The sequence below is a fragment of the Podarcis filfolensis genome, assembly GCF_964270895.1.
Source record: "Podarcis filfolensis genome assembly, chromosome: 8".
Classification (NCBI taxonomy): domain Eukaryota; kingdom Metazoa; phylum Chordata; class Lepidosauria; order Squamata; family Lacertidae; genus Podarcis; species Podarcis filfolensis.
The window spans coordinates 41772867-41795500 of record NC_139611.1 but is presented as its reverse complement, the minus strand read 5'-3'; the positions used below and the strand labels follow the sequence as shown (position 1 = coordinate 41795500).

The following is a 22634-nucleotide window of genomic DNA, read 5'->3' as shown; positions in this document are numbered from 1 at the left end:
CTGGAAATCTTAAGCTGCACTCTGGGTCCCACTAGTGGATTCCCCATGGGTAATCTGGTTGGTCACTGTGAGATCAGGATGCTGGACTGCATGGGCCTCTCATCTGATCCAGCAGGGCTCTTCCAATGTTCGTTTTTGACAGGAAACATAAACACATGCACCATGGAGGTCATACAAAGGCCCGGGACTCATCTAGGCGTCAGTAGGGAAAAGCCGAAAGGTGGCAAGATGTGAAGCAAGGCCTCTGCTGATGGCTACTGACAAGCTTCTGGGTTTGTACAGAAGAAGGCAAGCCCTTGAGATAACCCCAGGCACAAACTGTATGCCTGAATTCCTGGAAACCTACGGTACTCCTATGTTACCAACACATAAAGCTGCCTTATATTGAGTCAGACGACCAGTTCAGCTAGCCCAGCATAAACTCTACATTGATTGACAGGAGCTTTCCAGGATTTGGGCAGGAGGAGTTTCCCAGCCCTACCTGAAGACAGACACCAGCACTGAACATGTGCATGCAAAGCAAGTGTGGTTAAAATTACAAGCACCTATTTCCTGACTTCTAGCATCCTGTGGCAATCGATCCTCTATACAGTATGTATCTCTTTGGATGGGGGTGGAGGCAACAGCCCCCTGCTTGCTTTCTAGATTTCCCCAAAAGGACAGGAGGGGGCGCAGTTTCCTCATGAAGACTACCCTGTACTGACAGCCCACAGACGTCATTCGTCTGCCTGCATCTCTCTTCTGGGAGTCAAATATCCAGCAAGTGGGAGTGGAAGGGGTGTGCATGTGTGTGCTATTTTGCACCAAGCAAAGCCCTGCCGGCTGGCGAAAACACACAGAAGGGAAACGCCATCCCGGCATTTGATCTCTTCTCCTAGACAAGCAGCGAAAGCAGAAACAGGCTGCCACAAGCCATGTGACCAGCCTGCCTGGACCCCTGTTGAATGAGGGGTTGGCTCAGGTGCCCACCACGTCCTGCCATGCTAAAAACAACAGCGATACAGGCAGGAAGGGCAGAGGGTACATGCAGTCAAGAGGACAAGATCTGAGCCAGGGAAGGTCAGACAGGGTCAAGGGGAAAACTTGGCACTTCCCAAGCAACTCTCGTTTCATAAAAGGCTGATGTGGGGCAGAGAGCACAGCAATTGCCAGAGGAAGGAAGATAAAGGCTGTCAAGGGTCGCTCATCGTTAAGGATGCGGGAGACATTTGGTGTTGTTTGCATTTTAATGAGCTAATTCCTAATTTGCACACCTTAAACCAATACGCAAACCAGAACACACCACACTTCGACATTTGTACTCTGAATTTTTTTTGCAGTGCAGTCCAGCAACCATAAAATGTGTACAAAAATGTGTGTGCCATAGGGAAATATGAGTAAAAATACATGCACTTTGTGAGTGTAACAGACAATAATGCCTGACGTTAGAGGAAATTGCTTCCAAAATCTGTATAGTAGTTAAAATTGTATACAAATTGTATACAAATTGTATACAATTGTATACAAAAATTGTCTCTATTCGGAGAAATTCGCACTAAAAATGCTAACTTTCCTGAGTGGTTTAAACGGGGGGGGGGGGGGGGGAGAGAGATGAAATCCACAAATAAAGGCGACAATACAGGGAACTGAATTTTAAGATTAGAATAAGAAGAAACAGAGAGACCAAATGTGCCATGGATGTCTCTGTGCAAATGAAGCTTTCACTAGCATTTCATATCCATGAAGGCTAGGAATAGCCGTAGCTGCTGAATTTCGTCTTTCTGAAAGCTTGTCCTGAGCATCTGGTCAGATCTCAGAACTACCACATTGCCCAAGTGAAAGATGCGCCGTTACAAGGCATTTTCTGGAACGTTTCTCCTATTTTTGCAGGTACCTGAGAAAATGCAGTTTTGTTTTCCCTGGACCATAATGAGAGCGATCAAGTCTAGTCTCAAATAGAAGAAACAGGGGGGCTGCCTGCAGTGGCAGGCCTTGGGGTCCCAAACGCCAAAATCTGGTGCCCCCACCTCTTGTCTTCCATTCTACAACATAGTTGCTCCATGCCAAGTGCAACTAAAGTGGCTGCGCTCCCCTAAATCTGCCTCCCTTTCCTGGAGCTTTTGGAGCTGCAGACAGAGAAATCAGGTACAGTATTTAAAGCTGTTCTGCCTCTGCTGCTAGAGCCAGAATTTGGGGGAAGTCTTCCCTAACCACCTGCCACCCCTCCCCGTTCCCCTGTACCACCTTCTCCTCCACTTCCATCCTGTTTTTTGAAGAAGCAAAACACACATACTCACTTTTTCCCAGCTGAACGAAGCCCAGGATGATGATCAAGGCGAGAGCCAAGAGCTTGGCAGCCGCAAAGCCATCTTGGACGCGGGTGGCGGCCTTCACACTGTAGCAGTTGACAGCTGTGAGCAGTACTGGAAAGGAACAGATCAAGGTGGGTTAGTTCACTGTTGGAGTAGGAGCTTCGCAAGCCACCCTCTTTTTTTTTAGAAACAGGAAAAGAAATACACCAAACTAAAGATTGAGGGCAAGGCACAGCTGGAATGCCACATTCAGCACAACTCCACCACCCCCATCATCTGCTGGAATTGTACCTGCAAAGCACAGTGTAGGATCTGTGCAAATGGATCCAGGCCAATGAATATCCCCTTGCCCACACCAGGGAAAAACACACACACACATACAAAATAAATGAGACCTGCACTACTCTCGCCAATGCATGGATGCACTTCTGCGGCCAAACTTTTTGGAAGCTTGTGGTTGCTAGGACTCCACTTGGCAGACTGCTTCCTCTGAAACTGTCTCCACTATAAATGCACCCATGCTGCCGGCACCTGCACACAAACACACAGGCACGCTCCTTCCAAATCTACATTCCTCTAGAGTGCAGCCTAGTGAGAGAGGGTGAGCTTTTCCACCTGAAGGCTTGCTCTTTTTCCCTCTTAAAGCGAAAGCCTAGAGAGCTCAGCCTCTACTCTAGCTGGGGAGCTCTGGAGGAAGACTCTAGGGAAGCAGCAGACATTGCACTGGTTCCGTTTCAGAATATTCTGACTGAGGATGCAAGAAGAGCCTGGCTGCTAGATCAGCATCCCATTTAGCCCAACATCCTGTTCTCACCAGGTGCCTCCGAGGTGCCCACAAGCAGGACCAGAGCACTCTCCCCACCTTATTTTTGGTTTCATTGTTTTGCACTGAAGTTAAGCTGGTAACTGTTTTAAAAGCAACACGGATACACAAGGCAACTGAGAGCCGCTTTGGGGCCCCTTCAGGGCTCATCCTGTAGAATATAAACGTGAGAAAGAAGATTGAGGACTTTTCTCCAAACTATACTGTACCTGGATCTCTCTGCTGCCACCCAGCTCTTCCCTGGCCCATCTCCCCCCCCCCCCCCCCAGTCTCCCTCCTATCACACCCTGGCCTCTAATGCAGACTTGAAAACACTCTCTGCAAAGACAGGACCACGTGGATGGTCTATGAGCAGCAGTGCCTAGCACAGTTCCAGGTACAAAAAAACACTAACACTTCCCCACAAGCAGATGTTCACATCCTAAGGCAGAAACAACAGTATCACTCAAAGCTCACAGCTGCAGATCCTGAAACACAGGGGAGGATGCTACCTCCTTCCTAGCTGGGGAGTTTTCCCGTCAAGTAAGCTTACTGCATCTTTTTGATGCAGTAGCACATGGTGAGTGGGGGAAACTAGAGCCACACTCAAAATGCTTGCTATCCAGGAAGTCCTAGTTGGGGGGTTTTTCCCTAGTGAATGAATGAATGATTCAACTTCCTTGCAGATGATTCAAAGCTAGGACAAGCAAGAGAGGAGGACAGTTGCATCAGTCACACCTAACAGCTCCTTCGCCCATTTCAGTAGGTGCCACCTCCAGCGCCACCGATTGGCCCTGCAGCAAGGAAGAGGCAGCAACCCGAGAAGCCGGAAGCTCCTTTGCATAATCCCCTCTCCACCCCCATATTGTATTTGCCTGCAAAGCTGCTGTTGCCTCCTTCAGCAGGGTGGGGGCACCCAGCATCCCCTTGCAGAGAGTCAGTCACTGCCTTATCGAGAGGACGCTGGCTATCTTTGCATCACACTTTTATTAAAATGTTTGCACACTATGAGAATGCAAGCGCACAGGAGTGTGAGAAAGAACATTCCCCCTTGAGGCTTGAGCAGTGCGGTTTTAAAACATACACTGCAATCCCGTCCAGTGGCACTCCTGCCTGAAAATTTTGGGCAACATCTGCGCAACCTCCTCCTTGCAGAATACTGCCCTGTTTATTTAAAAACCTCCAGGGCTTAAGGCGCACCAAGGTATAGCCCTGGAACCTTTCCCAAGAACTAACGGGGGACGGGTGCTTTAAGCAAGTCAGTCTCTCTCGGCTTAGCCTCAGTGCTCCTATCTGCAAACTGGGCGATGCCAATACTGTCCCTACTTTACAGGGCTGTTGGTGAGGACTGCAAGCACGGCAACACACGTTACTTTGAAACACTTACTGAGTGATGCGTCAGTGCCAAGAGGACCCTGGAGCACGTGCAGAGTGCATGTTTCTCTCACCCAAGTAAACAAAGATTTGAACCATGTGCTCTCACTTTTAACGCAGCATCCCTCCCAGGCTGGTCAGAACACCTGCACATCTAAGTATAGAAATGAAGCGCAGCCAGACAGAAGCTTCCGAGGCTCATATACGCAGCAACAAGTAAACAGATACATATGTTCAGCAGGAGCTGATCTCAAACTCCCTACAAGACCACAGATGCAAGAAGCCAGATCTGCTGACTCAACATTTGAAGACGGCACTGCAAGATCCAGCAGGGCACCCAACACTTTGAACTCAGACGGGCTAAGCTGGCAACGCACCTTTACCACTGGCACCCTTGCCACTTTGGCACACTTTTAACTGGCTAACTGTGGCATGCGTAAAAGCAGCAGAGAGGAAGGATGCCAAGGGGAGGCATCCTCAGCAGCTGCTTAAGCCTCGCCCCCCCCCCATGGGAGCGGCAAGCAGCCCAAAGGTTTTTGCTTTGTTTCTCCAGCCTTCTCCAACCTGGTGCCCTCCAGATGCATTGGACTCCCAGCAGCCACGGGATCATACACTCATGCTGGCTGGAGCTGGTGGGAAGCACGTTCCCAACACATATGGAGGGTACCGGGTTGGGATGGCTGCACTACTCCATTTGTTTTGCAAGGTGCCATTAATAGAATCACAGAACTGTAGAGTTGGAAGGGTCCCCAAGGGTCATCTAGATCAACCCCCTGCAATGCAGGAATCTCAACTAGATCATACATGGCAGATGCTTTAAAACCTCCAAGGGAGGAGAGTCCGCTACCTCTCGTGGAAGTCTGTTCCACTGTCGAACAGCTCTGTCAGAAAGTCAAAGTTCGGTTGGACTTATCCCCAGGTAAATGTGCAAAGGAATGCAGCCTTAAAAGGTGCTCTTTGTGTAAGGAAGTGTCTCTACACTTTGATAGATAATAAAACTATATTTTATAAATAATCCCGGTTCTCTATGCTGTGCATTTTGAAAACAAACTTCCATTATGTCACCTAACGCAGCAACTTTTAAAAAGTTTATAGAACCTTACTGGGGCAGTGGGGGAGGTTTTAGTTACAAAACTTTGCTGGTAACGAGCGGCTCCTTCGTTCCCTAAATTTTAGAAGTTCCCACCATGAACAGATAAAGCGAGACCAAGTCACTGTACAAATAAGCCATTTAAGATGAGAGACTCATTATCTTCCACATAGTAACTTATTTGTGTATCTCTCTTTCTAGGCTTGCACAGGACACAAATTTGTCACTTTCAAGACACGTAAGTAGTTTTTTAAAAATCATCAGACTGCTTGGGAAGAAGAGAAGACAGTGGCACTATCAGAACACACTAGCAGGATTCTGAGTGAAAATTAGGGGTTATCAGCACAGAACAAACCAGTAGTAGAAAACGCCTCAAGGAAAGGAGTGTGTTTGTGTGTAATGTGTCAGTGACTTGACTCCACCTCTCTCCCTCAAATTAGCAAAACAGAAATCTTCCTACAGTCAGAAGTCCACTCAGAAACAGAGTCCCCCCCCCCTAAATACACAAATGCATGATGTTGCCTTGCACTGCATCAAAGAACATTGGTCCAAACAACCTACTCTGACCGGCAGCAGCTTCCCAAGGTTTCAGGCAGAGGGAGGTACAGTATTCCTCTGCCACACCACCCTCACATAACATGCCAGGAACAGAGCACAGTGTTATAAGAAAACAAGATCACGTATGCTTGCAAAGCAGGAACTCTGCACCAGCCTCTGTTACAGCCCCTCCAGGAGGAAGGAAGGCGCTCATTTTTTGCTTGCTTTCACGCATGAGAGTAACAATGTAAGTCAGAAGCTCACACAGCTCTTAGTTGCAGCAACCTCCCGTTAAAAAATAAATACAGTGGTACCTCAGGTTACAGGCGCTTCATGTTACAGACTCCGCTAACCCAGAAATAGTACCTTTGTTTCAGGATGAGAACAGAAATCGTGCTCCGGCGGAGCGGCAGCAGCAGGAGGCCCCATTAGCTAAAGTAGTACCTCAGGTTAGGGTAAAGTGTGCATATAAATGAGAAAGCCCAATAACATACATAAATGTGCAGTGTTGGGGGAAACTGCTTTAATTATGTGTCTAGTAGGGAAAATTGTGATACAGTGGTACCTACGCTTCAGGTTACATACGCTTCAGGTTACAGACTCTGCTAACCCAGAAATAGTACCTCGGGTTAAGAACTTTGCTTCAGGATGAGAACAGAAATCGTGCTCCGGCGGTGCGGCAGCAGCGGGAGGCCCCATTAGCTAAAGTGGTGCTTCAGGTTAAGAACAGTTTCAGGTTAAGAACAGACCTCCGGAACGAATTAAGTTCTTAACCCGAGGTACTGCTGTAATTGTTTTGCCATATTCAGCACTGAGCATTTAACGATTGTTGGGCAAGGTAGCCAGCCCAGCGTAGTCAAACAATGCAAGCAACATGTTTCCTAAAACCAAAAGAGGAACGGGGGGCGGGGTTTATTAAGCCAAAGCAGCCCCCCATCTGCCTCCCAAAGGATTTTTTAAAAAAGCAATAGAATACGTGTTTCCTACTGGTTACAGAGTCTTCTGCAATACGGCCGTTTGTAGATGCGACAGTGGAAGAATCTACCTTTGAATGTGATGGCCTCTCCTTCCTTAACTTTGATTCAACAGAAATTGGTCAAATCTGCTAGCTGTCAAACAACTGCTTCTTACATGTGATCCTCTTTCAGGAGCTTCCCCCACATAGGGACCCACATCCTTTCCAAGGCGCCACGAATGAGGAACCAAAACAGCACCAGAGCCGGATGAAAGAAGCGGCGCAATGCAGGGTTCTGAAACCAGGAACGGAAGCCAGAGAGGAATCCCAACAGCCAGGAAACGAAGGAGCGGAAAATACAACATATTAGATAGGTGTACAATCAAATGGAAGAGCAAGTAAGGAGGCCAGTTGCAGTGATAGTACACCATAAATTAAGGTGATGCTGCAGAATGGCAGACAAGCAGGCGGCCTCAGCAAAAGATTAGCCTACTAAGAGAGTTTGCATCTACCACAACAGACAACAGGAAACTGAACTTGTGCAGTGGGTGCAGCTGCTGTTTTGGGGTTGTTGTTTTTTATGAAGACAGGTTGTCTGGCTTTCCAAGAAGTGCAAGAACAGGTTTTGCAGGCAGTGGGTTCTGGAAGCCCACTCACTTACAGGAATTGGTCAACGGAGGAAATATGCATGGAATAATGGAAATGAGAAAGCCCAATAGTTCTCCAGGGGAAAAGTATGCCATGGCTCAGTGGTAAGGCATCTGCTTTGTACCCAGAAGGTCCCAGGATGAAGTCCTAGCATCTCAAAATGGGGCCCGAGAATGTCACAGACCCTGCAGAACAGTTTCCAGGCAGTGCCACTGATCCTGAGCTAGGTAGATTAATTGACTTGACTCTGCATGGTGCATCTTCCTATGTTGCAATGCTTCATATAAGAGGCTTGATCACTTTTGCAGGGTCGACGTCAGGGGCTTCTCAACTCCCCCACCCCCAAGACCAGCAGAAAATTGCCAAGGGTCTTGGTGGACCAGTTAATAATTTGTCTGCCTGTTACAGTGGTACCTTGGTTTAAGAACAGCTTAGTTTATGAACAACTTGGATTCAGAATGCTGCAAACCTGGAAGTAGGTGTTTTGGTTTGTGAACTTTGCCTTGGAAGCAGAACACGTTCCGCTTCCTGTTGAGTGTGTTCCATTTGTAAATTGAGTCCCCCGCTGCTATGGAAAAGCATGCCTTGGTTTAAGAATGCTTTGGTTTAAGAACGGACTTCCGGAATGGATTAAGTTCGTAAACCAAGGTACCACTGTATAGTAACTGTAATGTGTTATGCTAAAATGCTGCATGCGTTTTAACTGCATTTTTATACATGCCATCTGAATGAAGCTCTCGTGATGGTCCACCGATCCCATTATGAAAATCACTGGTCTACACCGTGTAGCAGGGAAGCCAACACTATGAGATGTCAGTTACTTCTGAAATTCGGTCAGACTTGCCACAGTCTTCACCACCTTTGTAGCATCTTGTGGGTGTTTGCTCAGAGTACTGTTTACATCCCAGATCTGGAGCTGGCTTCTGCTCTTAAATGGCTGCTGAACAGTTCTTACTGCTATGCTTCTTTTAAAATAGGAACACATGTCTCTCTCGCAGGGCACAATATCAGAAGCGGTATCGCTTCTCATCTCTCCTGCACGTATGAGTGAATGCTTATTTGAAGCTGGCACCTGCCATTTGGGGTTTTTAGTAAGTATTTCCATTTCAAAATAAAAATCTGCTGCCTCATTTAGATCGCAGAGTAACCCTTCAGTTGGTTTAAAGTGTTTATTTTTTAATGAGAGATTTGAATTGATTTGTGAACTAAACACTTCAGTTGTGGCATTAGAGAAAAAACTTCCCAATGTTAGTAAGCACACCAGAGATTAAAAGGTTGGACCTTCCATCCCAGCAAGTACAAGTTCCAGGAAGCTGCAAGACCCCACACTTTGCTTTGCTGTACACTGGTACCTCGGGTTACAAACATTTCCGGTTACAAACACTTTGGGTTACAGACTCTGCTAACCTGGAAGTAATGCCTCAGGTTAAGAACGTTACCCCAGGGTAAGAACAGAAATCGCACGGTGGTGGCACGGCGGCAGCAGGAGGCCCCATTAGCTAAAGTGGTACCTCAGGTTAAGAACGGTTTCAGATTAATAACGGACCTCCAGAACAAATTAAGTTCATAACCAGAGATACCACTCAACAACTGTCTCAATATATTAACTTTGTTTTCATCCCTTGTGACCCAGTTTATAAATGAAGGAATATGCAGCTGTCCCATACAGGGATTGAACCTGCAACCTTGGCATTATTGGCACCATGCTCTAACCATCTGAGCTATCAATGAAGGTGCCTGAATCTCATTAGCCAGCTTGCCTTGCAAAGCAAAAACAACTGCATTCCACTTTGCTAGGCTCACCTTTTGTTAATACAGTGGTACCTCAGGTTACATACGCTTCAGGTTACACACTCCGCTAACCCAGAAATAGTGCTTCAGGTTAAGAACTTTGCTTCAGGATGAGAACAGAAATCGGGCTCCGGCGGCGCGGCAGCAGCAGGTGGCCGCATTAGCTAAAGTGGTGCTTCAGGTTAAGAACAGTTTCAGGTTAAGTACGGACCTCCAGAACAAATTAAGTACTTAACTTGAGGTACCACTGTATGCATGGTAACTTTGCCAAAAGAAGAGGCCTCTTCATCCCAGACCCAGCGTTATTCATTATCTATCACTTAGAATAGATAGCAAGGGATGCTTCCTAGACTGTAAACATACCCAGGAAACAACTGGAGCAAAAGCATTCCCCACAGGCACCAGTGTTAGCGTCAGGTGATCTTGGAAACAGCAAATCTTCTCACAGCCACACGGTTAATGAGAGGAGCCTGTATCCCTATGACCTGAAGCTCCACTTCTGAAAGGACAAAAAAAAAACACCCCACCAGGATGAGTAGTTATGGAGCATGCCCTTCCAGAGGCTAGGGAGCCTGATGTCAGCAAAAGCAAGTGGTGCTTTTGCAAACACAGTGCAGCTGTAACTGAGCGAGGGTACTGAACAATTTCTGCAAGCCAGAAAACCAAAGGCAGGTCTGATATGACCACACTTCATAGCTTGGAGTAATTGCAACAGACAATTCTGGTTAAGTTTGGTGGCCAAAGGGATTAAGAAGCTTGAGCCAGACGCCTGAAGTTGAAAAAGCAAGGAGAGTTGAAAGCAGGTTATGCATTTCCACAAGATGCAGGCGGGAAGAAAAATGTGCTGCTACCGAGAGGCGCTCAGCGAAACAGTGAACTAGACCCCTCTTGGGGCATGGAGTGAGACTGTCTGACTTGCAGCTCGATGAGAAAGGTCTATCCTGCATCCCTACGCTCCACACATTACTGGGCTGCAGACGGCGGCACAACAGGGGTTCCCCAGATGACTGCAGCTTGGCTGATGCAGGGAGACATGGTCCTTCAGGTAGCATAGAAGCAAGCCAAAAAGATTGTGGCAAGGTAAGCTCTTCTAGGAGAGGAGGCAAGAGGCCAAGGCAGCATCACACCAAGAAAGATAAACGCAAGACAAACAGGAGTCAGGCACCTACAGCATCAAAAAGCAATCTTAGAGTGGAGGTCGGCAACTGGCAGCCCTCAAAGCAAAACTGTCCTTGGACTAGAACCATTTGGCCCTCAAACCTCTAACCACTTTTTTCTGGCCTGCTTAACCAGATTTCTTGAAAGGGTAGGAGGAATCCACCTCTCACATGTTCCTCTCTTCCTCCCCATTTGTGGCAAAGGGGTGGCAGGGAGACAAAAAGGTGGTAGGAACTATGGCTAGACTTCCTAGCAGGCCACTTTGGGGAGTCCTGACCAAACACATATAAATAACCTAGTTAAAAACCAGGACGTTGGGAGGTTACTGGCTTGCAGTGGGAAAGCTCACATCTCCAAGGCATCAGTAGCAAATGGGCACTGCTGCAGGTGGTTATGTTGATGCAAAACCTTTCAGGATCTGGAGGGCAGCTCTCAATCGGGGGATGCCTAGTCCGGCCAAGCAGCTAAAGGATCAATGCTCAGAGTCAACCGAGCCCCTAATATGGTCAAAGCAGCATCATTGCTCCCTGGAAACGCACAAATATTTATGATCCTCAGTGCAGCGGAGCAAGCACTGAGCCACCACACAAGCCCTGAATTGTGCAAACCGGGGAGATTATGGGTGCAGCTTGGATCCTGCCTCTGCAGAGAGGCATGAAAAGCACATTAAAAGAGTCAGGTTGGAAAAGCATAAGAAAGGGGACAGTTTGAGAAGTTGCTCCCAAGTACAAACTTTGAATGCAGGTAGGCAGTGCTGGGGAGGGGGAAAGGAGTGAAAAACAGAAAGAGCTCAGCTTACACTACATTTATTGGGGATCCCAGGGCTTTCAAGAAACCAACGAACACAGAAGCACATAAGTTCTTTTGCAATAAAACTAAATGGTCTCATCCCACCTTTCCTCCAAAGAGCTCAGGGGTATCCCATTTTATCCTCACAGCAACCCTGCAAAGTAGGCTAGGAGCTGAGGGAGACATACTCAAGGCCACCCAGAGAGCTTCATGGGTGAATGGAGATTTGAACTCAACTCTCCCCTGCAGAATCAACAGTTTTGAGAGCACTGAAGAACTTTAATAAATAAATAACTCAAATCCAAACTCCATCCACTACACCGGACTGGTCAGATGTGCTCTGGCGTTCAAGTTACAAGTTACTTCAGTCCATTCTCACTTCTGCACAGATATGATAAAGGCAATTAAACTCAAAATAATAACACTTAATTGTCTGGTTCCCCGCCCCCCAAAATACAATTAAAACTATTTAGTTTTATTAATTCAATGAAATTGATGAACGTGATGCACTGGTACAAGCTTTTCGGTGTCTGATAGTCATTTGCACTTCCAGTGCCCCCGTGCCTTAGGGCTTCCCCCAGGTAATCCCACTGCCCCCCAGGGAGCAGTTCCTAGCCACTGGTCTAGACCCCCTTTTTAAAGCCATCCAAGCTGGTGGCCACAGCTACATCTCGGGGGAGCGAGTTGCATGACTTAACTATGGCACTGGGTCAAGAAGCTCCTCTTAACTTTGATTTAGAACCCTGAAGTCATTTCTGTTTTGCTCCTTGCAAAGGGAAGATCCAAGCAAGCGGACTTGTGACGGATGTATTTACCAGCAGCGCCGAGAGCTCTGGAAGAACATCCTGGATTTCGAAAGTATAAACAGTGCAATCTTTAGCGTTTGCCATTTATCACCATCTGCTCATCCAATTGGAGCGAGGAAAAGATATACTGCAATTATAGAGCAGCCAATTCTAAGCAGCTGGAGCAAACATTTCTCAAGTGAGCCAAACCCTCTGGATCAAAACTGCTTTGATCAAGTGCTTTGAACCCTTTGCCCTAGATTTGCTCCCACCCTGGGCAAAAAGCTGGCTTTGTTGTAGGCAAGGAAGCAGATTTCAAAGGTGCGTTCACACGAAACCATCACAGATTAAAACATTTCTGAAGCCCAGTTTTGCAAAATTCTCCTCTCCCTCCCGATGACATGTCAGAGCTGGGTCAGCAACTGGCAGCCATTGGGCACAATCCTGCCCAAGTAAAAGCCACCAGCTAGCCTCCCTAAAAACATAAAACACTCTCATTCCTGTGTAGCCAGCGATGAGCCAATTCTCCCACCCAGGCAGCTGTCTGCCATCTTTATTATTGTTCAGCCAAGCCACCAAGTGGCCAGGCGGGGGGGGGGGAGGTGAAATAAGCCTTGAACTGGAAAGAGAGGAGGGGGGAAACCGGAGAAGTCACGTGCCTAGTTGCTGGGCAACCACACAATTGTCTCCCATTGATTCCCGTTAGAATCCAGCAGCAACGTGGGACCACGAGGGGTTGCCTGGCAACAGCACGTGACACCCCTCCTCCCCTACGTGCGTCTCTCCCCCCACCCCGTCTCCATTTTCGCTTTAAGGCTTGCTGAGCTCAGCCGTGCCTGCCGCCAAAGTACCTGGCGCTAAAATGGCAGAAGTCAAGAGAGAGCTTCCGCCACCATGTCACATGGTCCAGTGCGAGGCTGGCCCCTGCTTCCAACATGGCAGGCAGCACATGCAGAACCCCCAATGGAGGCAGACTTGGGAATGAGGCATAAGCTGATCACTCCCACAAAGCTCTGTGCAGGAAAAGAGTTTAGAAATGCCTGATGAGAGAAGGGGAATCTGCTTGACCCCAGCTACAAAAGCTGGGGCTGCTGAAGAGGCCAGAGACCATCTTGGCTGTGAGTCCTGGAAGACCTGCTCCCTCTCCTGTAGGCCTTTTCCCACCTGGCCTGGGAGGGTGGGGCCAGGACTGACTCCAGCTACAAAAGCGGAGCCTGCTGAACAGACTCTTGGGCTGGGGGCTGTTGCTGTTGGTTTTTTACATTGTTGTTTTAGATCTTGTGATTGATGTGGAGATGGTTCAGTTGTGCATTTTTAATGTTTTATTTACTTTTTATGACTCCTTTTGTTAGGTTGTGGTTATGCATTTTTGCCATGCTGTAAGCTGCCTTGAGAATATTTTGAACAGCGGAAAGGCGGCATGCAAATAAAATGAAGTATGCAATTTTCTAGAGGGACGCAAATATTGCTTGCTGCCGCTCTGGACAGCGCTGACGGGTGTGGGTGGCTTTAAATGGAGAGAGAGCAGAACTCATGGCAGACAAAAGAAGCTATGCATAGCTGCTAGCTGGATTAGGACCTGGGAGACTCAGGTTCAAATCCCCGCTCGGCCATGAAGCTCGGTGGGTGTCTTAGGGCCAGTCACTGCCTCTCAGCCTAACCTACCTTGCAGGGGTGTTGTGAGGATTAAATGAGGATTAAAAGATGGTATATTAAATAAATAAATAAATAAATAAATAAATAAATAAATAAATAAATAGTAAGCAAGCAAACGGGCATGTTTGGCCGCCACTTTTCGGAGTCAGTAGTCCCTGAACACCGGTCGCTGCAGTTGCAATTTCTCCTGCAATGGAAAAGGTCATTGTTTGCCTGTTCGGATTATCATGGCAGAAGGTGGTGATCCAAAGTACACTTACATGGGGGAGAGTTACCCTCCCAAGTAACACTATCAGATCAAGGTGTTAGCACTGGCTCCAGGCCAGCACCTCCCCTCCTTCTAAAGCTCTTGGAAGGCCAGAGAGTGTGGCTGAAATCTCTGCCTTTCAAATTTTCAGTCTAGGAACAGGTAATGGTAGGGTTGAAATAATCCCTCTGAGCCACATCAGAGATTCCACAGTTAATTCAAGCATGTATATGGATGGGGAACAGGGAGGGAGGGAAGGAGGAGCACTTCAAAAGGCACCAATTAGCAGGGATCTAGTAATCTCCCAAAGCAAAAGGAAACATATAGAAGGATTTAACCAAAAGCTTCAGAAGAAAAAAGCCAGGCAGCAGCTCGCTCCAAGTACCCTAAACTCAGACCCTCCGAAGTAAGAAAACAATTTTTACTTGACATGCATTAAAAGCTTCTGTACCAGGAAGAGGTTAAGTCAGGATAGCAACTAGATTCTAAATTGTGAACCTATTTGTTGTTGCTACGTGAGATAATCCAGGCAGGTGTCAAACAAAAAACCTTGCACCCAAATACTGCACAACCTGATGCTGAGTTTGCTGCTTCCAGACAATCCAGGTATTTTCTGCTGTGCTTAACCCGGTAAGAGACTCATCTGCACGCACTATTGACCCCCTGTGAAAGTGGCCCCAAGTTACCATTTTCTTTTCTCCCCCAAGTTACCACCGGGCCTCAAGGTGACAAGGGGAGCCAGTAACATTGAGAAGGCAGGGACCAGACCTAGATGGCAGAGCACCTGCTATGCATGCAAGAAGGCCTTGGGCCAATTCCTGGCATCTCCAATTAAATGAATCAGGTATCAGGTGACAGGTAAGGCACAACCTTGGAGAGCTTACTTGTCAGATCAATCAATATTGGGCTAGATGGACAAATAGCCTGGACTGGAATAAGGCAGCTTCCAATGTACCTCTCTCCCATACACACACATTCCAGGGTTGTAGACAACATCATTAAGCAAAGATGGAAAGCTGATGATGCTCTTGCATTTTATTTTGAAAACATTCCTGTAAACAAGGAAGGGAATGCAAGGTAAGTACGATGAGGCAGGTGGAATCTGCCGTGCCTTACAGGTGTGAAAAGAAAGAAGATATATTTATAGTTAAGAATTTTGGCTGGGCTGCACCAAGCAAGGCCAAGCTACCCCACCTATCAGGAAGAGTGCCACAATCAAAACGAGCATCAAGCCATGGGGAGGTTTGCGCTTGGCGAAACCAATTGTGCAATTTTCAAATTCCAAAGCACTCTTTCCCTTGGTTGCTCCAGACCAAGTGCCCTGGGGCAAGAGGAGAGGAGAGAGAATCTACCTCAATGCAGAAAATGCAATTTGAAACTGGAAGCCCCATGAATGTTTCATGCTTATTTAGCGCCAGCCAAGGCAAAGTGGGTGCCATACAGGGCCCATCGTCATCTGATGAAATTCTACTTGTGACATCACACCTTACAGAATATCACAGGGCTGTGACCCCAAAACGGTCGTATTTTTCACTGCTGCCCCTGTACTTTGGAATGTGAAGCCGCAACCGTCAGTTGACGTCTTGTAAAGACAGATCTTGTTGCCCAGACTTTCTCTAGTCCATAAAATTAGACTCTGCTTTAATTTGACTCTTTTTTATATGCTTTTATACTACTGTTTTACTGGTTCTATGTAGTATTTTTCTTTTCAGTGATACGGTTATTGCTTTGTACAGTGCTTAGATATTTTATAAATGCTTTGGAATTAAAATAAGTGACAGGTATAGCCTCTGCAGCCAGACACAGGCCATGAAGTATGCAAGGCAAAATGAACTGGAGAAAGGAGGAGAGGTTGCAAAATGACAGATGGCGGGAGCCAAGGGAATTAAAGAGGGAGTGGCAATGTACATGCAAGGGGAGACTTTAAAGCACTGCTGACTCCTGCACAGAACACATTTGCCCTGAGCTATCTATGCACGAGGTTAAGCCGGGAGGAGTGTAAACAGTAACAGCCTGCATCCCTTGGATCCTACTGAAAATCCTCCATGGACAGAAAGGGTGAAACTAAAGTAAACACAGTTTACACAGGCACACTCTGGGCTCTGCCATCAGCCAGGTAATCTAGAGAGCCACTGGGAGGCTGCACTTTCTGCTTCCCAGGAAGAACATCAGGGCAAGAGGGAGACCAACTGGGCCCCATCCCTTGCCCAGGGAAGGAGCAGCTGGTCCAGTGCTTGCTTTCCTCTGCCCTACCCATTAATTTTTCCTTTTGTATCATGTCTGCTAGGCATGTGTGCCTGCATAATCTTTTAATATATGCGCATAGCAACATAAGAAGGGGCCTTATATCAAGTCACACGATTGGCCCGTCTAGCTCAGGACTGTCTTTATATATTGACTGGCACTGGCCCTCCCTGGAAGTGTCAGGGATTGAACCCTTTGGATGCAAAGCACGAACTCTGCTTCTGATCCAGCAGTTTTAAAAATTTAGGTGCTGAATAAGCTTATTATGCAATACTTCTAAAAACAATAAATTAACAAAACAGCAGCAGAACTAAGAATAATTCTTCACCAATAGGGAAAAGGCACATTTGCTAGGAAATGGAAATACACTAGGCATGGGGAACCTGGATCCTAGATATTGTTGGACACCAACTCCCATCAGCCCCAACCACACACAGACAGTCAGGGATGATGGGAGTTGGAGTCTCCTAATAACTGGGAGGGCCACAGGTTCTTCATACTTCAGGTAAAGAATCCATTCAGAAAACAGCTACCCTAATCCCCAAATCACGTCAGGTAAGAGTTTTAACTCAAAACAGTTGCAACAAAATGCATCTGAAGCACATTTACACCACAGTCTCTCACAGAGCTGCTACTACAGCTCCCAGGATTCTCTAGAGGGAAAATGTGCTTTGAATGTACAGTGTTTAAATGACCCTTTAGATAAATAGCAATACCTACTTTGCTTGTGGATGAGGCACCTACACCTTGTCCATGAAGGACAAGGGTATCGGCAGCTCCTAGCCACCACAAGCCACTGTGATAACAGGACGCCGGACTAGACAGACCCTTGGTCCTGATTCAGCATGGTGATTCTTATCAGAACCAGATACTGGGCAAGTGGAGAAATAGCAAAAAGAGTAAACAGAAAACTTCATAAACACACAAGTTACCCGAAGACTGATAAGATAAGAGCTAAATTTCTGCATCAGAAATACACACACACAACACAATTGTTAAAATATTGATTTTTTTTCATGGTAAGGAGATCTCTTCTCTGGGGCCAAGTGGAACTGGGACCACATACATACAAGATGAAAGTGGAACCAGCTTTTAATAATTGTGGCTCTTCTGAAACACTACCTGCCAGGTAAAAAAAAAGGTACAGTATATTTTCCAGTGTTTTTACAGAAACTAGAGGGGAGGGGGCACTAACAGTCAAGGAAACATTATTTCCCTGAGAACAGTCCTCTAAAGCAAAGGGTGGGGATCTTGCTGTGCCCCCCCATGCGGTCTCTGCATTCCAGCCCCCATCATCTCTGACCATTAGACATGATGGCTGCTGTTATGGCAAATGGGACTTGGAGTCCAACAATACCTGACAGGCCACAGCAGGATCTCCTGCCCCCCCCCCTCTAAAAAGTAGACCGCTTCATCTTGTTTTCCATAAAACCCTGAACTGCACAAAATGCAGCTTTCACACAGTGCCTAATTCATTCTGAGTCTCCGCCCCCCCGCCCCCCCCCCCCCCGCTTGTTATTCCAGCTCTCCCTGAGTCACAGGGCCGGCTCTACAAGTCAAACCTCACCTGAAAGCGGCAACATGTGCTGAGGCTCCGACACACACACACACACACTCCCGATTTCCAAGCACCCTCCATTACTACCGACGTCTTCCGATTACTGGTCTCGTTTAAGGAATTATTGCTATTTAGTATACAGGGTTGCATCTATCCGAGTTCTATTCAGATTAAATTAATGAACCAAAATTAGGCATATCCATTAACCTCAGTGGGTCTACTCCAAGTAGGACATCAGGGTAAGCCACTTTGCTTATAAAACTTTGGCGTTTCGCACCATGTTCTCTGTTTAACAAATTAAACGAATGCCTTAAGATTTACCAGCTCTCTCGCTTCGCCACCGCAGCACCCAACCGAAGAGACCCACTCGTCTCCCTTAGTCCCAGGAGGCCATTTTTTTTTAATAACCTCGTTTTAGGAGGCCAGTCCTCCTCAGCGCCCCAACCGCGAGGGACCCCCCTGGACCGGCAGCAACTGCGCCCCGAGAAGCCCCTTCTCTCCCCCCCCCCCGGCACCCTGAGTTAGGCACCTGGGCGGTGTCAGAAATGGCACCGGCCACGTGCTCTACGCAGCCCCCTGCTCCAGCTCCCTCCCCCCGCCCGGCTTTCCGAAAGCGAGGCTCCCTCCGCACTTCGCCCGGCGTGCCCCTGAGCGCGTACAGAGTGCCTCGGAGGACGGCGCGCGCCGGGCCCGGATACTCACGGACGCAGAGGCAGGCGACGAGCTTGGCGGCGCCGATGGGGACGGGGCAGGCGGGGAAGATGGGCTTGAGGAGGTAGGTGGCGAAGACGAAGGCGACGATGTACTGCGAGGAGGGCCGGATGATGAGCAGCTCGATCCAGAGCTTGAGGAAGGCCGGCAGCGAGCCGTAGACCTCCAGCATGTAGGCGTAGTCGCCGCCCGACTTGGAGATGGTGGTGCCCAGCTCGGCGTAGCAGAGGGCGCCCACGATGGAGAAGACGCCGCAGGCCGCCCACACCACCAGCGACAGCCCCGGCGAGCCGGCCTCCTTCACCACCCCCGTGGGCGTCACGAAGATACCCGAGCCGATGATGGTGCCCACGATGATGGCCACGCCGTTCAGCAGCGTGATGTTGCGCTTCAGGGCCACGCCGGGCGAAGACGGGTCCTCGCCTTCGGCGCCCGGAGACGGCAGCGGCGCGCAGCCGTTCTCGTGAGCCTCCGGCCCCGCGTCGCCGCCGCCGCCCGCCGCCCCGGACAGCATCTGCTTCTTCTCCTCCTCCTCCGGCGGCGGCCCCGACGAGGCGGCAGAGCCGCGCTTCTTCACCACGCCGCCGGCGCCGGACATGGCGAGGCCGGCTTGGCGGATGCTGCTGAGGCTGCTGCTGCTGCTGTTGTGGGCACTGCCGCCCGCGGAGAGCCGAGATGGCCGCTCCCCCGAGCCCCTTTGCGCCACCCGAAGCTCCTCGCTCGCTGGCTTGTCAGCCCCGGCACGAGGAAGGCGCGCGACACGCCGGCTCCCTCCGCCGCCTTTGGCACCCTGAACGGCGGCGCCCTCTTCGCGGGCCCTTTTTATGGTGCCGGCACCTCCTGCTGGAGGGTGGGGAGAATGAATGGGAGGCCGGCCCGGCCCCTCCCCAACACGTGCTGGCCGCGCCAGAAAGAGGGGAGACTCGAGATCACCCCCGTTTGGCCGGGAGGAGGAAGGGCGCCTGACAGGAGCCCCAGAGAAGCAGCAGCGGGGCCGCGCGGGAAGGGACTCGCTGCATCCTGGCACCGGCCGCTTCAAGCCGGTTCTTGATCGCCCCGCAGAGCCATTGCAAGGAAGGAAGAGGTGGCAGCTGGCGGCGGGGCGCCTTTGATCCGATGCAAAGGAGCGCACCGCTCGGGGAAAGCGAGATCCCCTCACGGGCCAAGCCGAAGGCAAGAGTGCGCCTTCTCGTGCCCTTTTAGAGTCCCAAGGGTGGCTTTACGCATGCACTGGGCGGGGACTGTTTACGCTGCCTGGTACTCTCCTTGCCTTTGCAAGGTTGCTTCCAAGCGCCTTAAAGCCTCGAAGGAACAGAAAGCGCCAGTGCAGCGCGCCAGCAGGAAGCAGCTTCCCAGCTGGCTGCCGCTTCTTACTGACACGTGGTCTTATATACAGACGTTTCTTGCTAACACGTTTTGTATGCGACTCCCCGCCCCCCGTGGAAGTGTAGCCAATGTAGATGTGCAAAGCCATTCTGACTGACCCAACATGTAGAGAGCATCCCAAGACAGTGCTGCTTGAATAGCATCATCGCTCCGATGCCATCATCTTCTTTATCTTTATCTTTATCATCTTTTTCTTTTTTTCTTTTTCTTTTTCTGCAGAGTTGGGCAGGTCTCAGCAGCCTTTGGGTTTTGAATTTTTGCTTGTGAGAGAAGGGCTCGCCTCACCTTTTAAAATTTGTACAGAACTGAGTGAGTGAAGAATAGCAGCAGTGGCTGGTGCCCATTGGGACTGGCAGGATAGAAGGCAGAGATGCCATCAGTTGGCAAAGCCAGGCCCTGTGGGAGGCGGAGCCAGACCCAATGAGGGACAGAGCCAATTCTAGTTTTAAACCTATTTTAAGGCTATTCCACTGTGAAATAGTTCTTTCTGGCAGAAAGTTCTTCCTGGTGTTTAGTCAAAATCTCATTTCTTGTAAACTGAAACCATTGGTTCTGGTCCTAGTTTCCAGAACAGGGGAAAACAAGTTTCCATATGACAGCTCTGTAGATATCTGGAAATATCTATCCTATATCCTCTCACTCTTTTCCAGGCTAAACATACCCAACTTCTTCAACCGTTCCTCATAAGGCTTGGTTTTCAGACCCTTTATCATCTTGGTCACCTTCCCCTACACACGTTCCAACTAATCAATATGCATCTTAAATTATTGTGTCCAGAATTGAACACAGTACTCCAGGTGTGGTCTGGCCAACACAGTGGGACTATGACTTCTGTTGATGGGGACACTAGACTTCTGTTGATGCAGCCTAGAATAGCATTAGCTTCTTTTGCTGCTGCATCACATTGTTGACCCATGTTAAGCTTGTGGTCTATTAAGATCCCTAGATCCTTTTCACCTGGCAAGCCAGGTATCCCCCATCTTATATTTGTGCATCTGGTTCTTCCTGCGTAAGTGTAGAACCTTACATTTGTCCCTACTGAAATTCATTTTGTTAGTTTGGATCCAGTTGGGTCCAATCCATTAAGATCATCTTGAATCCCGATGCTGTCTTCTGCACCATTGGCTATTCCTCCCAGTTTGGGGCCATCTCCAGATTTGATGAGTATCCCTGCAATACCTCCACATCCATTGCTTCACACGCTTCTGACACCATAGGCAAGCAGTCCCCAGAAGGATATCCATGTCTGAATGCTGGAAAAGGTTACCCTCCCCTGATTTAAAATGTCGACTTGCATCATGTGAAGAAAGCTCACAAACGCCCCAGTTTTAAATAAAAGTTTTTTGCATCAGAGAGCAATGTCATCCTCCTTAGATCACCAGTATGGTGGCCTGGCTTGCTGCAGACAATGTTATACATGTTAAAGAACAACAACTTTGACAAACATTCAGAGTTGTCTGCATAGTCTCCCTATCTAGGCTCAAAGGTAGGTGACCATCTCAGTCCTTGTAAAATAATCAGGCTGGGCTTCAGTTCTTAATACACAACATCCAGGCTACTGGAGTTCATCCTTATTGCACTCATTTTGGGGCTTTTCCATTATCAGCTCCTGCCCCCTAGTGGACTCAGTGCTCTAAGGATCATAATATTGACGTCCACACCACACATTTAAAGCACTTTGCTACCATCAAAGAGATGGGTGGACATGGTCTCAAGGCACAGGCTCATTGTGGAATCTCCTGCCTATTACCTGAGGGATGGAGAATCTAGAGTTTTTTGGACTCCAACTCATAACACAGGATGAACCTGCTAGATCAGCCCAATGGCCCATTTAGTCCAGAATCCTGTTCTCACAGTTGCTGACCAGATGCCTGTGGGAGACCAGAAAGCAAGACATGAACACAAACAAGTGCACTCCACCATCCTGCCATGGGGGGAAAGCTGGAGCTAAGCAGAGACCTCCTGCAGGCTTTGACAGGCTGTCAGCCATTTTCAAAGCATTCCTGGGAGAAAGAAGCTCCCAACCTCCAGGCCTCCAGCCCTCTCAAGTGTCCTGCTTGCTTCCTATCAAGCACACATTTTCTTTTTTAGTTTGATTGATATCACAGCAAAGAGCAGACTGCAGCAGGGGTCGTGCCAGGCCCTCCTGAAGGGCAGAGATAACAGCTTATTCTGGATACATCAAGCCTTTCTGCACTATTCATTATTACTGCCTTTGTTTTTTACACATATTTGAATGTACTTGTGTGGTGTTTCTAGATCTCTCTAGTCAATAAATTCATACATACAATGATTTTTATTTTTTTTACGATGTCTCTAGGAGGCGGCTGGTGGGAATGGTCCGATCCAAAATGGCAGCATGGCCTTAGAAGCCAGTATCAAATCAAGATGATTATTTATTACCAATCCTTCCCCAGCAGGTCCCAGGGCAGGTTACCCACAATTTAAGATGAAAAACAGTTAAAACAGATTACAATCACCAGAATAGGGTGGGCCCTGAAATTTATGTTGAGGCCAGTAACATTTTTCTCTCTTTCCCAATTCAGTTCTTGCCTGGGTCCAGTGAAGATTTGCAAGCAACCATCCACGTTCCATTCAATTCTAAGATCAAG

General features: G+C 48.3%; 1 protein-coding gene across 1 annotated transcript in view; it reads right to left on the bottom strand.

Moving 5' to 3' along the window:
* The window catches only part of SLC7A5 (solute carrier family 7 member 5), a 52819-nt gene extending 32961 nt beyond the window's left edge, over nt 1-19858 (bottom strand). Inside the window, exons 1-2 of the mRNA XM_083626310.1 lie at nt 18628-19858; nt 2277-2402 (exon numbers count right to left, since the gene is read on the bottom strand). Coding sequence (XP_083482436.1) covers nt 2277-2402; nt 18628-19234 — 733 coding nt within the window. The 5' untranslated portion in view covers nt 19235-19858. The remainder of the gene's footprint in view (nt 1-2276; nt 2403-18627) is intronic.
* Nucleotides 19859-22634: the final 2776 nt, after the last annotated feature.